The sequence below is a fragment of the Cynara cardunculus genome (genome assembly GCF_001531365.2).
Source record: "Cynara cardunculus var. scolymus isolate 2C chromosome LG 11, CcrdV1, whole genome shotgun sequence".
In the NCBI taxonomy this organism is placed as follows: Eukaryota; Viridiplantae; Streptophyta; class Magnoliopsida; order Asterales; family Asteraceae; genus Cynara; species Cynara cardunculus.
The window spans coordinates 16,351,847-16,366,468 of NC_037538.1; the positions used below are offsets into that span (position 1 = coordinate 16,351,847).

Sequence of the window (14,622 nt, forward strand, 5' to 3'; positions counted from 1 at the left end):
ATTTTATTAATTTTAAATTAAAATTTTAATAAAAAAACATTTTTAGTATTTTAAAACTCTCTTCTCTCCTCTTTTGTATGATTGCTTTGCCTTTGGATCAAGAAATCTTTGTGGGGTTAGAATTTGTGTAGATTCTATTTTCCCCAAGTTCTGGAATCTTGTAATCTGTAATCTATTACGAATTCTGATTTACAAGTTTTATATAATAATAATAATATAGACAACTTGTTTGAACAAAATAAAGAATTGAAAAAGATTCTCTAATAAATTGTGAATTATGAATTTAAACGATATTTAACGTTTAATAGCTAGTTTTTATTAATAATTTATAATATTGGCTGGCCATTGTTTTAGTTTATTGTATACTTTTTTTTAAAATATCATTAGAATTTCTAAAAGGCAAAACGATAAAGAAAACAAAAACGTCGTCATCATTAACCAACCAACCCTATTTAGTTCTATCTAAGCATATGTTTAACCTTAAAATCAAAACGTAGAACGAAACATTCAATTTCCTAATTTACAATGATTTGTAATCAAATTATTTGAATAAAAAAACATTTGATGTTTAAAATAACATATCTTTGGCTAAAACATGTAATTAAAGAACATAACAATAAATGAGTTATATATAAATTATTGGTAAATGAGGCCTAACTTCAGTGTCTTTACATATGCTTCTTCATATGTGAATAATTAGTAAGGTAAGAGAATATGAATTTATATATACATCTTAAAAATAATTGATTCACCTATGAATCATTATTTTTACGTTCTAAACGTTGTTGCCTTTCTTATTTAACCGTTCCCCTTGGTTATTATTAGTTATACCAATTTTTGGTATGAGCAAAGAGGATACTAGAACAAGAAACATGTATTATGTCACATTTTTTTAATATATAAGGAGTATAATAAGTTTAACGATAAGACCGACGGTAACCGTATATTAATTATCCCTTTGGTTTTAGTGAATGTTTTAATAGAAAAGGTAATATGAGAACATATTGTTGATGTGTCAATAAGCAGTCGCAAAGATATCACTACTTTATATCGTTTTTAGAGTTAAAAGAAATAAAGTAAAAACGTTAACGTTGAGTCCTAAAACAAATACACACATAAAACCATAAGGGTGGTGTTCGATTGGTTTGAGTTTGAGATTCAAAGGTCAAAAGTGGTTGGAGGTCTCAGGTTTGAATCTGAGAAGGAACAAAAATCTCCTTGTGACCATGGAGGTTCAAATGCGGTGACTCCGGGTGCAGGTAGTCATCCTGATATTAGTTGGCTCGCATACCGGGTTAGATGTCTAGGTTAATAAAAAAAAAAAAGAACAAATACATACATTGGTGTGTTTTTAGCTGTGGTAATATAACACCCTTGATCGAAGGCTAGTGAATATGAGCCTAAAAAGTTGTTATACAACAATTACCGTATGTTAAACTTAAGACTTAGGGTTTACCAACAGTAAACAAATTTCGTAATTAAAGGACTGGTTAACTCATTGTGGATCGGTAAAGACTAAAGACTGATTAAAAAAGGCCCGACCTAAAGGAGCGTTATAGGTGAAAGTCTGTTTTGACTCTGAGACCAGTCTGTCTCGAAAAGCGGTTTGACTACGACCTAATTAAAGCTCGAAAAAGTCAGGTCAAAACCAGAAATATCTGTAAAGGCCCAAAAAAGCCCAATCAAGACCTGTTTGCTTTTACGGTTTTACCCCGATAAATTATAATGACTAAAAATATGAAAACAATAACTTATGGTCATTAATAGTGAAATTAATATAAGAAAATTTTATAAAATATTCTAAAATATTTCTCGTGTGACTCGACTTTAAACCTAAAATTTAACTCAAATGCAATTGAGGGTTTATTAGAAAAAATTACTAGATGTGCTTAGATCTAAACATGATTCAAATTAACCATTGAAAAATTATTCAATACGACAGACAAAAAATATTCAAACCGAAGATGCAAAAAAATATTGAAAAACGAAAATATCAGAAGAATCAATTAGTTTATAATGTTATAATTTAAATAATTTTATAGCTTATTTTTTAATTATCTTGCAATTAAATGAAAATTCGAGGTATTTTTAAAATAAATTTCCACGTCATTCTTTTATTAATGTATTTGTTTTCTCAAAAATACTTTTTTTCTTTTAAAAACTTAAAACGACTGGTTACAACCGATTAAAGACCGCCGTTTTGAATTTGGTTCTAATTTTTTTTCCCAAAGGACCGGTTAAGGCATGACCCAGTATTTTTTTGGTTAAAAAATGATCGGTCTTTTTAGGATCGGTTAAGACCGAGTCCTTGTGCACCTGTAAACAGGTAAATCCTTACTGGGTAAGAATAATCACTATCACTTATCTTATTGAATAAGATTTTCGGTCATTAAAACGAGATAATAAGATTGTTGGTAAGCATCTCTTACTCGTTAAACACTAACTAGTAAAAGTCACCATCTTCACTTACGTGTAGTAGCATAAATCTTTGGGGGTCCAAAGTAGAGATATATTTATAAGAAATAAAATTTATAATATAAAAAAAAATATGCATGGGGTCAAGGTCAATCGGCCCCAACTCTTATGCATAAATCTGCCGCTGTTTACCCGGTAAGATTTTCGGTTATTATCATACCTCTTATCAGATAAAATTATCGTTCCTTATTATATTTATTTGACAAGTGACTCTAATTATCGATTACCGTTTGATAGATGGTCAGTAAGAACCCAATGAGTAAAACAATGCAATTTATCGATAGTGATTTTGTGTAAGGGGCCGTTTACTAAACGCTTACTTGGTAAATGCTTACCGAATAAATTTTCTTATCGGATGAACATGACAAGGGCCAAGAATCTTACTGGGTAAGAGCGATGAGAAGGATGGAGATTCTTACCTGATAAGTGAATATTACAACTCTTATCCAGGTAAGCACTTACCTGGTAAATTGTTGCATTCAATGCGTTTTGATGTATTAAAATCTTACTCCCCAAAATAAATTATAGTGTTGACTCTTATAGGTAAACACTTACTGGATAAGCATTCGAATAAACAACCCCTAAGTCATGAGTAGAAACAAATATTCGTTTTTTTAAGGTAGCAAACATAATAGTTTCATATGATGGTAGCAATTTATGATTCAAACAATTTACTATTGAGCATATACATAACACACATATTATTTCTATTAGTGAAACGATATAGCCAAAATTCGGACGTAATATTAAATTAATTAAATTAGGTAATATAATAAAAATTACATAAATAAATATATTATTTAGTGTTTTTTTTTTCTATTTTAATATGTTAATAAATAATATCTGGAAAACTTATATCACCAATCCGTTGTAGTCTAGTTGGTTAGGATACTCGGCTCTCACCCGAGAGACCCGGGTTCAAGTCCCGGCAATGGAATTTTTTTAAAAACATTTTCGATTCTCTTTCTTTAACAATTAAGAGGATAGACTTTTTTTTTTTTGCCAAACATTTAGCTCTTAACGATTCAGATACTGCCTCTTAATGGAACTATTAAAAGGTAAACAAACGTCCCTTTAACCATGAGTTCAACAAACCATTTTATGCATTCACTCTGAGTCGGCTCGAACCACGGTTGTGTCGGATATGAAGCTCGATTCCGAATGTATATTGAAAAACAACTAACTGATGATCCAAATTCCATAAGAAACTTAAGGCCCATTTCGCATATAATGTTTTTTTCTATCAGGTTTTCTTCTTTATAACCAGAAGCAAATCGACGGATACTCTATTAAGAATGTATTACTGGAATAAACCAAATCTGACACAGCATGTCCCACCTAGAGGTGGGTAATGTGCACAGATCTGGCCTCTATCCCAAAATGTAGAGGAGTTGATTCCGTGAAGATCACCGGCTTGTGAAAAGTGTGAATGATGAGATTATAAGAAACCAGTTACAAATGTAGGCAAATCGTTGAACCACCTTGTGACGGAACTTGCATTCGTAAATGATACATAACTCTTACACAAAGAACATAATTCTTTAGCAGCAAGAACAATAGTACAAGTGGTCTTATAAAAGAAAAAAGAAAGTTGTTTTTTATTAGTGATTTGGTGCATCCGAGTGAGCTTCACACGATCAAATTCGAGCAGAAGAATTACAATAACTTCCATGAAGTTAAATTTGCAGCCGGGCCATTAATCAGACGGTGTAATGTGGGTTGACATCGATATCTAATCCTCTTAGCTTCGCGAAAGACTCTACTTTACCCTTTAGAGTATGAATTTCCCTTAATCTGTAGGGCAAAAATGGAGAATGTTAGAGATCAAGTTGGTTTTGTATGCACAATCTTCTTTAGATATATGCCTTTGACACAAAAGCAGTACGAAGAAATTGTTTAAGGTTTAGGGTTTAGGGTTAAGGGTTTAAGGAACAAAAGTTGGTTCCTTGATATCGAAAATGTCAAAGAGAAAAAGGATAATATTGACCTTGCAATCTCTGCACGACGCTTTGCTTCTTCTGCCATCATGTTTATGTCTCTGAATGTGTAGTTTTCGGCAAAAATCTTGGCTTCAGATGTAAGACCATGAAGTGTTCGTTGTTCGGTTGCCCATGCTGCTTCACGTGCTTCCCTACCAAAGTCCTTTTGCGTGGTGAAGGCCGTCTGACAATGTAGAAATAGATTAGCACATTAAATAGAGGACATGTATGCGTACATTCTACTATTGTCTTACCTTACGGTTGATAACATGTCCCCATGCTCTCCCGCTAAGTGCATATCTGACCGCGAATTTGATAGGGTCAAGCAGCATGTAGCTTAAGATGTTATACAACCATACAATGCCAGTCCAACCCCAGCCAATCTCGCCAATCTTAGCGAAATCCCATGTCAACTTTGCAGACATAATGGTGGCGAACTGAAAATGATATTGCAACGATATTTTCAAAAGTAAGCATAAGAACTATAAGTGAATCGAAGGGGAACCATATCAAGTTCTTGAAAGAAATAGGCTGCTTACCAGTTGAGCTAGAATGAAGGCAGCAACCAACAGAAGACCTGGCCGTTCCATGAAAGACCAACCCCTTGATCGTGTGACAAATATTAAGGCCTGGCTGATCGTGCTGACCTGAAGGTATACGGCTGATGCTAGCTTTGCGTTCAAAACGTCTTCCGTGAAAAGGCCTTCGTGCTTATTGAAGTCATCCACATGAAAGGTATTCTGAGGAGAAATAGAGTAAAAAGAGAGTTAGAACTAGAGCTTTCCTTAAAGTTTATACTCCCTGTCCCAAAATAATGGTTTATATTTCTATTTTAGTTTGTCCCATAATAAGTTTTTACTTTCAGAAGTAAGTTTTCAGTTCTATCTTTGATTATGAGACAGAAAAATTCATTACTCCCAGTATTATTAAGAGTAAACATGTGATTTAGTTAATTAAAAAATGTAAAAATTACGTTTTTCTAAAACTGTGTGCCTTTTTCATTTTAGACATTAATTTTTGGGACGGAGGGAGTACTATTGGAACATGGAAAAGATAGGTTTTACCGCAAAAAAACTGGTTCGACTAGCCAAATGGAAGAAGATGACGGTCATTAGCGCAAGGTAAGTGCCTATAACGACTCCAGTTGCGAAAATTTCACTGAGCTTCCAGCTATCTGGGCTGGGAGATGGCTTCACTCTATCTTTAGAAATGGTCATGATGGTACCTGCACACATCTTGGGTTAAAAGTTGATTTGGTAGATGAATAACAGGATTTGAAAATAGTTGCATCTTAATCAATCATACCATCATTCAGAATAGCTATGACAAGAACAAGAAGAGGAGGGAAATTGAATTCGTAAAAGGCAGTCAGCAACATAAACCCCAACTGCAACAAAACCAAATTACCAATTAAAATGATGACTCCAATCTTATAGTTGCTATTAAGTTGCCAAAATTAAGTTAATGAGGGCATCGATATAATTTGAAAATTTTGAGTTAACAAGTGTTACACTTACCACAATACGTATAGTGATTGAAACGGCGTATATCTGGAGAAAAGAAGGGAAAGTTTTTTGAATGAATCTAAGAAAGCGATAGTGAATAACCAAACGAATGCTAAAGGATAGAAGAGGAAAGGCTACTTACAGTGTAGTTTTTCATCCTCTGGAAGATGGCACGGCTTGTTAACACTGCACTAATGATGACACTGAGGCCGGGTTCGGTCAGAACAATGTCAGAAGCACTTCGAGCTGCATCAGTGGCATCGTCCACAGCAATTCCAATGTCGGCGATCTTTAATGCAGGTGCATCATTCACACCATCACCAGTCATTCCACAAATGTGCTTTTTACTTTGCAGAATCTTCACAATCTCATACTTGTGCTCTATGGAGGAATTAGGGAGTTAGAAACAGCTTAGATTGGAATATTGGTACATTTCATACTCTATGGCTGGCTAAATTTTGTTATTTTCAGAATTTCTAGCTATAACATGGTTAATTACCTGGAAAAACACCAGCAAAACCATCGGCTTTCTCAATGAGTTCATCAACTGGTAGAGCTGCAACTAGCTGATCCTTATGACCACCAAGCAAGGATGATGAAGGGTACATATTAACTCCCATTCCTAGCCGTCTCCCGGTCTCCTTAGCAATGGCCAATTGGTCACCTAAATTTTTTTCATGACAAAGTTATACCAAGTCTGCAAGATGTCTTCTCTCCCACCTCACCCACCCCACAACTCATCGATAAATGCATAATATGAGAATATGTGAAACCTAGACGGGCACGAGATTGTCCCAGAGACAAGTGAGGGGTTAGACAAGTACAGATTAGCCCAGAGTGTCAACTAGAGTGGCAGACATGGCTCTGATACCATGTGAGAGTATGTAGAACCCATTAGATTACTCTCCAAAACATCCCTTGAGGAGAGAAGGGAGGTTCCAAGGAGAAATGGTTCAAATCTAGCTGATGTGGGACTCTAACAAATAAGATACACATGCAGGATTTATAAACATACCCGTGATCATCTTAACACTCACTCCAAGGTCTAAAGCTCTTCTAATTGTCTCAGCACTGTCATGACGAGGTGGGTCGAAAAGAGGAAGAAGACCTACAAATTCCCAGGGACCACCAGGACTATCTTTGCTATTTGCAGGTACTTCCTGTATGGAAAAGAGAAGCATTCAACCAAGAAGTCATTATCAAATAAAGAGAATAAAAGGTCTAAAAGCGGCTAGTTGTTACCTGGCGAGCTACTCCAAGAGATCGAAGTCCACGTTCAGCAAATTTATCAATAACTGTGTGTACCCTATTTTCAATCTCAGATTTGTTCTTTGCCAGATTCAAAATCTAATAGTTCACAGGAAATGACAAAAGAGTTAGAATTTGTAGTGGACTACTTGGATGCACTACAGATGCATCATTGCCCCATAGTACTACCCAATATATAGTACAATTAGCTTTATTTTTTGGGTTTTAAATGAGTTTCAACATTAGAGAAGTGCATGCTTACCTGCTCTGGTGCACCTTTGCTCACTCTATGCATCTTTCCGGCACCATCAATATATGTCAGAGCTGTCCTCTTATCAGTGGGATTAAATGGAAGGAAATGCACTTCTGTAATTCCATATCGTGCCTTATGAAAGCCAACAAAATAGATTTGCAATATTCAGGAGTAGCAACTTCCATAAAATGGTATTGTTATGACGTAAATGCTATTCAAGCTTCAAGATTATTCAAATTGTGGATGACGGTAGTAAGAAAGGGAGGAGACGTATCACCCTTCATGTTCTTTTAATTGTTTTAACCTAATCAAATATAAAGAGATAATACCTCCTTAGGATCAGCCAGCATTGACACTATAGCAGTATCGATGGCGTCCTGGTTTTCCAATCTTGATGCTCGAGCAGCCATTAAAACAACTGTGTCTTTGTCAACACCAGTGGCAAATACCTGCATGAATTAATCATGAATATGGATAGAACATAATAATTGGTGTTTCTGCTAAGCAACTCGACTAATTCCATGGACAACAACCAGGAAAATCCCTAGTGGCCATAAGGAGACTCTCACCGGTGAGTTATGGAAGAGGAGCACCAAGGCCTTTATGTGTCAGTTGAGCTGGCCCTAAAGGTTACATAATGCGGTTTCTTCTAAACTATCAAGGGATCCTGGCATTGATATAGCATTACTTTGACTTTACCTTTTATAGTAGATTGTATAGATATGATCGCATAATACAACAAAAACGAACCCCACAAAGGTAAAAATTTAGAAAAATGCAACGTTATGTGAAGTTTTGTTAACTTAAGACAAAACCAATGCAAAAGAATTACCTCAATCAAATTTTTGTCCACCGAAAGTTTGTTGAGAGTTAGGGTGCCAGTTTTATCACTACACAACACATCCATTCCCGCCATCTCTTCGATGGCTGTCATTCTCTTTGTTATGGCACCCTGCATCAAATATCGTGATGTGTTACTACTAACCACTAGAATAGCTAGAGCACCCAATCCTAGCTATGGAGAATGAAAATATAACATTAGTAGTAACAGGCTCACAAACCTGTTGAGATAACCGATGGGAACCAATTGCCATTGTGACAGATAGAACTGTTGGCATTGCAATTGGGATACCACCAATAAGTATCACGAGAAGGTTATCAATGCCTTGACGATAGCTCCTCTGTTGAAGAGCATATATGACGATCAACTCAATAAACATGCCTATGGCGATTGAGCAAATGCAGAAGTTCCCAATTGCAGTCAAAACCTGTGTCCATTAGAAACATTAGAAAGAAACCAGTAATGGTGAAAAATCATTATATCCCATTTATTTTCTTGAAACATAGATAGCTCTTAATGAGTTTAGTCGGATACATCATTGCAATATATATCACAGGTTAACCTGTCCTTGATATTCTATATTCAATCTGGTTCAGAACCGACATATGAGCATCAAGGTTTTTAGTATTGTCCACAAGATGAGCCGAGTCAAATCATTATAAACAAACCTGCTGAAAGTGCCCAATATGTGTAGTATTGTCCACAAGATGAGCTGCCTTTCCAAAAAAGGTATGGACTCCTGTAGCAATGACAACTGCCTCGATTTCACCTTGTTTACATGTCGAACCTGAGTATACCCCATCACCTGGATTCTTGGATACCGGTAGAGATTCGCCTGTAAGAGCCGACTGAAAAAGTAGACCACCAATTACTGCTCCAAAGGCTATTAAAGCAATATATTCCTAGTTTGCAAGGCCCTAGATGGGCTTATATGCAACTTCTAGACACAAAAATCCATGGACATTATCAATGCTAAACATGGCTTGGAGATGAAGATTGAATAACTGATTTAACATTTACATATCTTATATTTAACTGTTAAAACAGTTACTCATAGAAGCAGCCACTCTGGTTTAATAATATTATCAACATTATGATGTTATTAACCACCAAGAAGTTACAGCAAGTGTTTTCAAGTTGTAATTATATACACAATCTGTGTGTTAAATGCAGATCTTGTTATTTGGAACAGTTCAAAAAATAAATAACTTAATGTTCTTACTTGATCAATCTTTAAAGGATCTCCTTGAAGCAGACGTGCATCAGCAGGAATAATGTCTCCTAGCTTAATACTGATGATGTCTCCAGGTACCAGCACACATGCATCCTCTTCTTTCCATTTCCCATCTCGTAAAATCTAGTGAGGTCAATTACATTTGGTCAAAATAACATTACATGATTGCCAATTAGCTGACAGACAGAAGTTAATGCTATATAGATGGAACTAATCAACTTCCATTTGGGCTTTTCTTGGTTTTCGTTTTGTTCACATTATAAGGCATACCTTAGCTTTTGGAGCCAAACGAGCCATGAGGGCTGAAGCTGCGTTTCCGGCATTATTCTCCTCTACGAAACTTATGGTTGAGTTAATAAGCAGAAGTACCAATATGCCGCCAAAATCATGGTAGTCAGGAGGCTGGTCCTGGAAGCAAGAGATTCCGAGTGCAAGAATCAGAAAAATATATAGTTTTGTATGCTAGAACATATTTGTCAAACATGCATACTCTTTAAATAAGATACACATATGGACTAACCCCTCCTCTTGCCATAGCGATAGCCATGAGTGCTGCTGCTTCCATCACCCAAGAAAGAGGATTCCACATGAAGCCCAAAAACTTGAGTATTTTATTCTCCTGCAAATTGCACGATAATAATTCATGGTCAAATTGTTGAAAAACAAATTATTACATGCATATGTCATGGGATGATAACAAGAATATGGTGAACCAAATAACAACCATACCTTTTTCTCTTCCAACTTATTGTAGCCAAACATATTCAAACGCTTTTGAACCTCATCAGAACTAAGTCCTTCTTTTGTGCATTTTAACTTTTCGAAAACTTCTTCCACTGGTATGTTTTCCTGCCAAAAAGGAACTTCTTTTTGTCAGACAAATTAGGATGTATCAAACGATGAGCCAGCCAATCCAGCTGAAAGATGGCCAAACATTATCTAAAACCAAATTACTTTTTAGTTCTATGGAATTTTTTGTATATCTGTGTATGTGTGTGTTCCATATATATAAAACATAGAATTCTATAGAACCAAAAAGTAAGTTACCATCAAGATAAACAAGTTCCGTAATTAGTCTGTGAATGCTTATTAGTTATTTTGTTACTGTTCCCTTAGGTCCGTTTAGTTTGCGGGATTGGATTGGATTTGGAACTGAATTCCATTCCAATCTCATATATGGTTCAAAGGATTCTATGGATTTGAAATCCCATAAACATAGGATTTTGAGAGCACATGGGGTGGTTGGCATACTTTTATTAGATTTCGTAAGATTTGTATGTAATAATGTTTTAAAATATGTTAAAAACATTTGTTTTGTAGTAATCAATCAATAAAAAGGTAATTTAATTATTTTTATAATTGTTTATAATATGTTTTTATAAATATTGGAATTTAACTCCATTCCAAATTCTACAAACCAAACACACCAAAGATTCCAATTTTTTCCAAATCCAAATCCCTCCAATTCCAAATCCTTCCATGAAACCCAAATCTCTCAAAATCATTCCATCAAACCAAACTCCCCCTTATAGAATTCCAAGATCGTTTCCATAATACGCCAATATCACTCTTTCTAAATATATGTCTGTCGATTTCTTTCTTGATTTACAAATAAACATTTATCTGAAACCCGTTTATCTGGTATAATATCAGTCATCAGGACTTGTCAGTTGCTACGGTGAGGTACTTATAAGGATTCAATATGAATTAAGAAACTATACCAAGTCAACAGCTTCTTTGTTGATTGCCTCGAGAGCAACTGCCTTGTCATCTTCCATGGTAACCCCTTTTATGCTTCAATCACGATCCTTAATTGCTAAAGAGTCTGCATATCAGAAAATGGATTCAAAATCACTTTATGCCATTTATTAGTAACCCAAATTCTTTATGTCATGGCACAGCTATTTCATTGTGTTTTTAAGCCACATATTGACTGTTCATAGTACTTGATTTGGATATGGGGCAATGTCACAGTTCCTGGCAGTAGCAAAGCCAAAAGATTCTGTAAAAGAGAGGGAGAAATATACTAATCATTCTTAGTTTACATTTTTCGGGGATATAAATTCTTTAGTTTATGACTACAAACATAGGACCAAAGAGACACCCTAGGACCAAAAAGCTCTGGACTCGGATCTTACTAGCAACGTTTATTTTCAGGAAAAATGAGAGATACAAGACACACATATCATAACCAAGAAATAGTAAAAATAAGGGACAAATTGGATCAATTTCACCACTTTACACATATATCGCCCTACTATCGTAGTGTGTTTACTAATTCTCAGACAAAAGACAGGTCCAAGGGATAACTATCTGCCCAGCATGCTCGTATTTGCAGGTTGTTGGAACTATCGACCATAGCATGGAACCAAAATTATGCTACTTGAATGGCAATTTCGGTGGTGATCTACAGAGAAGCAGGGATTTTGGTTGTTTGGGGGGGNGAATTACAAGTATATTGGACAGCTTTATCGCTCATGATATTTGAGTAACAAGACAAACTGCTTATTTGGGATTATCGCCCACCAAGGAATCCATGTAGAGGGTTATCGCTCAACAAGAATATCGGACAAACAGGTATCGTTTGATATATGAGCGATGTACACTTCGAAGTGTAAACAAGGATATCGCTTGGTATATTGGGAGATGAACACTTTTATCGCTTAACACTTTGAGCGATTTACAACATCATGCTCATGACTTAGAAGATTAATCAAGGTTATCAGGCAATGGCTTGGGTGATGAAAGTAGATTAGCGCTCAACACATGCAAAATATGTCTAAGTCCAACTTTATCGTTCAAAAACAGTTTAGAAATTCCGATCTATTGAGCAATGTATGACATGTTTACAAGTGAAGATAGAACATCAGCGTCCGTATGGTAAGTTACAGTCTTTAGAAATTTCGATCTGGAAATGGGATCAGGTTATAATGGATTTTATAACCAAATTACCAAGAACACTGGGAGGTTATGATGCCATGTGGGTTATTGTGGATCGGTTGTCCAAGTCTTCTCACTTCCTACCAATGAAAAAATCGTATTCAATGGATAGGTTGACAAAACTGTATATTGACGAGGTAGTGATACGTCATGGTGTTCCATTATCAATAATTTTTTATCGAGACAGTCGATTCACTTCTATGTTGTGGAAGAGTTTTCAAAGAGAGATGGGTTCACAGGAAAATTCACTTCTGTATATTGACGAGGCAATAACCATGTTTTCACTTCTGTATATTGACGAGGCAATAACCATGTTTTCTTCAGGGAAATTTAAGATAAATGCAACCAACAATGAAAAAAAATTAACTAGGACCATTATAAGTAGATATAGACTATTTGTATTCTGTATACACCTATACCAGCACTTGGCTTCAAAGCATAGCAAACAAAATCTTAAAGATTGAACCCTCTAATGAATCTGAAAAAAAAATTGACGGAGACAAAACATCCAACAAGTAGTGTTCACCTGTTCTTGAAGCTTAAGAACAAGCTCCGACAACAAAAAGAAACAAAGCCTCCTATTTCCCCTYGTCGACTGATCCTGACAAAGAGGAAAGGAACCCAGTTGGAGATAAACGAGTAACTTGGTGGAAGGATTACGATCTGAGAATTTCGAAAGATATATAGGAGTGGGGAGAAGACAGATAGAGACATTGCATCGATCACAACAATTGGAGAACACAATGAGACAGAAGAGAAAGGGAATCCAAAGAGGAGAAATTGAGGAAATYGRGATTGTCTTTGAATAAAATTTGGTTTTTGAAAGGAGTTCTTGAAGGATCCGCCACCACAACACACAGATGGCTTTCCTTTGTTCCCCAACTGAAATTTGCAGGATACTTTTTGGCGCCACTTCTTAACGGCATTCATAAGAGAATATTCACTTCTTACCCACCCATTTTGTACGGCCATAATCATGATTTTTTTTTATTAACTTGGATATACAACCCGCTATGCTAGCCCACTAATCTTAGGGCGACCACCTGTTTTACAGATAGTCCGAAGTCACCGCATTTTGCAGATAGTCCGAAGTCACCGCATTTTACAGATAGTTCGAAGCTCTAACCAATCAGGTACCACCCTTCTGGTTAACCATAATCATGATTATTATTATGATTTTGGCTCATGAGATTTTTTTATCCAAAGTATTTACATGATAATTGTAACCATAACATTTCATTTTTTTTATGAATAGATTTAAACTTTGATTGTTTTTTTTTTACGGGAACAACTTGAAAATAAGCCCAACTTAAAATGATCATAACTTTTGATCTGTCGGAAGTTATGAGGTCCACAAGATATGGATGGAAAGCTTTCTACATGCCAGATGTAATGACAATCTGCCTATGATTTTCTGATCTGGAGCCCCGAAATCGAGTTTGAAGATTCTTTTTTCGTTATATTCGGTTTTTAATTCTTTCAAAAATAATAATATGATCATGTGAAATTAACAATTGGGTTTACTTGCATTTTATTTTAATGATTATTGGCTGCCTACAAAAAGTAGATTCTGCCGTAAAAAACCAAACTCTGTAAGTTCGAAGGTGTTGAATTTAACGAAATTTCACTCATGATGTGTGTAAATACTGTGTTTGTATAATCTTTCTTTAGTTCTATATTAGATCGAATAAATTGAAATGTCATTGTAAATGGAAAAATAAAATATTGGTGTGACCGTAAAACGGGAACTTGTTCATGTCATATTAATAAAGACAACTATGTGTACTTTACAACAACTTTTAAGATCGTACCTGATGCTTAGATGGTCGTACTATGTAGTCGTTCTCATCATAGGTTTGATCGATTTGGTTATTTCTATGCATAATAACATTGTATTAGTTGTCAAAGAGGACAAACACATTAAGCCGCATCACATGTTCTATAGTTTGACGTTTGTTATATTTATGTTTAGAGTAAAATATGGATTTGGTCTCTATAGTTCGTTTAGAAATTACGGGTTTGGTCCTTCAACTTTATTTTACTACAAAAAACCCCCTTCAAGATTTGCGTTTTGTTTTGGATTTGATTCTTAACTCTATTGTCTCCACCAGTTAAATGAGGGATATTTTAGACATTTGTCTTTAATA

General features: G+C 35.3%; 1 protein-coding gene and 1 non-coding gene across 2 annotated transcripts; one reads left to right on the forward strand and one right to left on the reverse strand.

Moving 5' to 3' along the window:
* The first annotated feature begins 3,339 nt into the window (after positions 1–3,339).
* Positions 3,340–3,412, forward strand: TRNAE-CUC. Its single transcript has one exon. It is a non-coding gene; the product is annotated as a tRNA-Glu (tRNA).
* A 555-nt stretch (positions 3,413–3,967) lies between these two features.
* Positions 3,968–13,082, reverse strand: LOC112521874 (plasma membrane ATPase 1-like). The gene is made up of 22 exons (XM_025130868.1): positions 13,002–13,082; positions 11,257–11,360; positions 10,265–10,384; positions 10,056–10,154; positions 9,806–9,943; positions 9,524–9,658; positions 8,970–9,149; positions 8,522–8,728; positions 8,293–8,412; positions 7,790–7,909; positions 7,470–7,592; positions 7,202–7,306; positions 6,975–7,119; positions 6,459–6,623; positions 6,102–6,340; positions 5,972–6,004; positions 5,760–5,841; positions 5,519–5,679; positions 4,994–5,194; positions 4,709–4,891; positions 4,463–4,638; positions 3,968–4,269 (listed from the first exon to the last, which is right to left on the reverse strand). The coding sequence occupies exons 2-22, from the start codon at positions 11,311–11,313 to the stop codon at positions 4,176–4,178; spliced, it is 2,883 nt and encodes a 960-aa protein (XP_024986636.1). The 5' UTR covers positions 11,314–11,360; positions 13,002–13,082; the 3' UTR covers positions 3,968–4,175.
* Positions 13,083–14,622: the final 1,540 nt, after the last annotated feature.

Excerpts from the sequence above, each read along its gene's own strand:
- LOC112521874 (XM_025130868.1), bottom strand. The coding sequence starts at position 11,313 with ATGGAAGATGACAAGGCAGTTGCTCTCGAGGCAATCAACAAAGAAGCT. Across the intron at positions 7,910-8,292 it reads TGGACAAAAATTTGATTGAG|GTATTTGCCACTGGTGTTGA; the intron begins GTAATTCTTTTG and ends TAATTCATGCAG. Across the intron at positions 6,624-6,974 it reads GAGTGTTAAGATGATCACGG|GTGACCAATTGGCCATTGCT; the intron begins GTATGTTTATAA and ends AAAAAAATTTAG.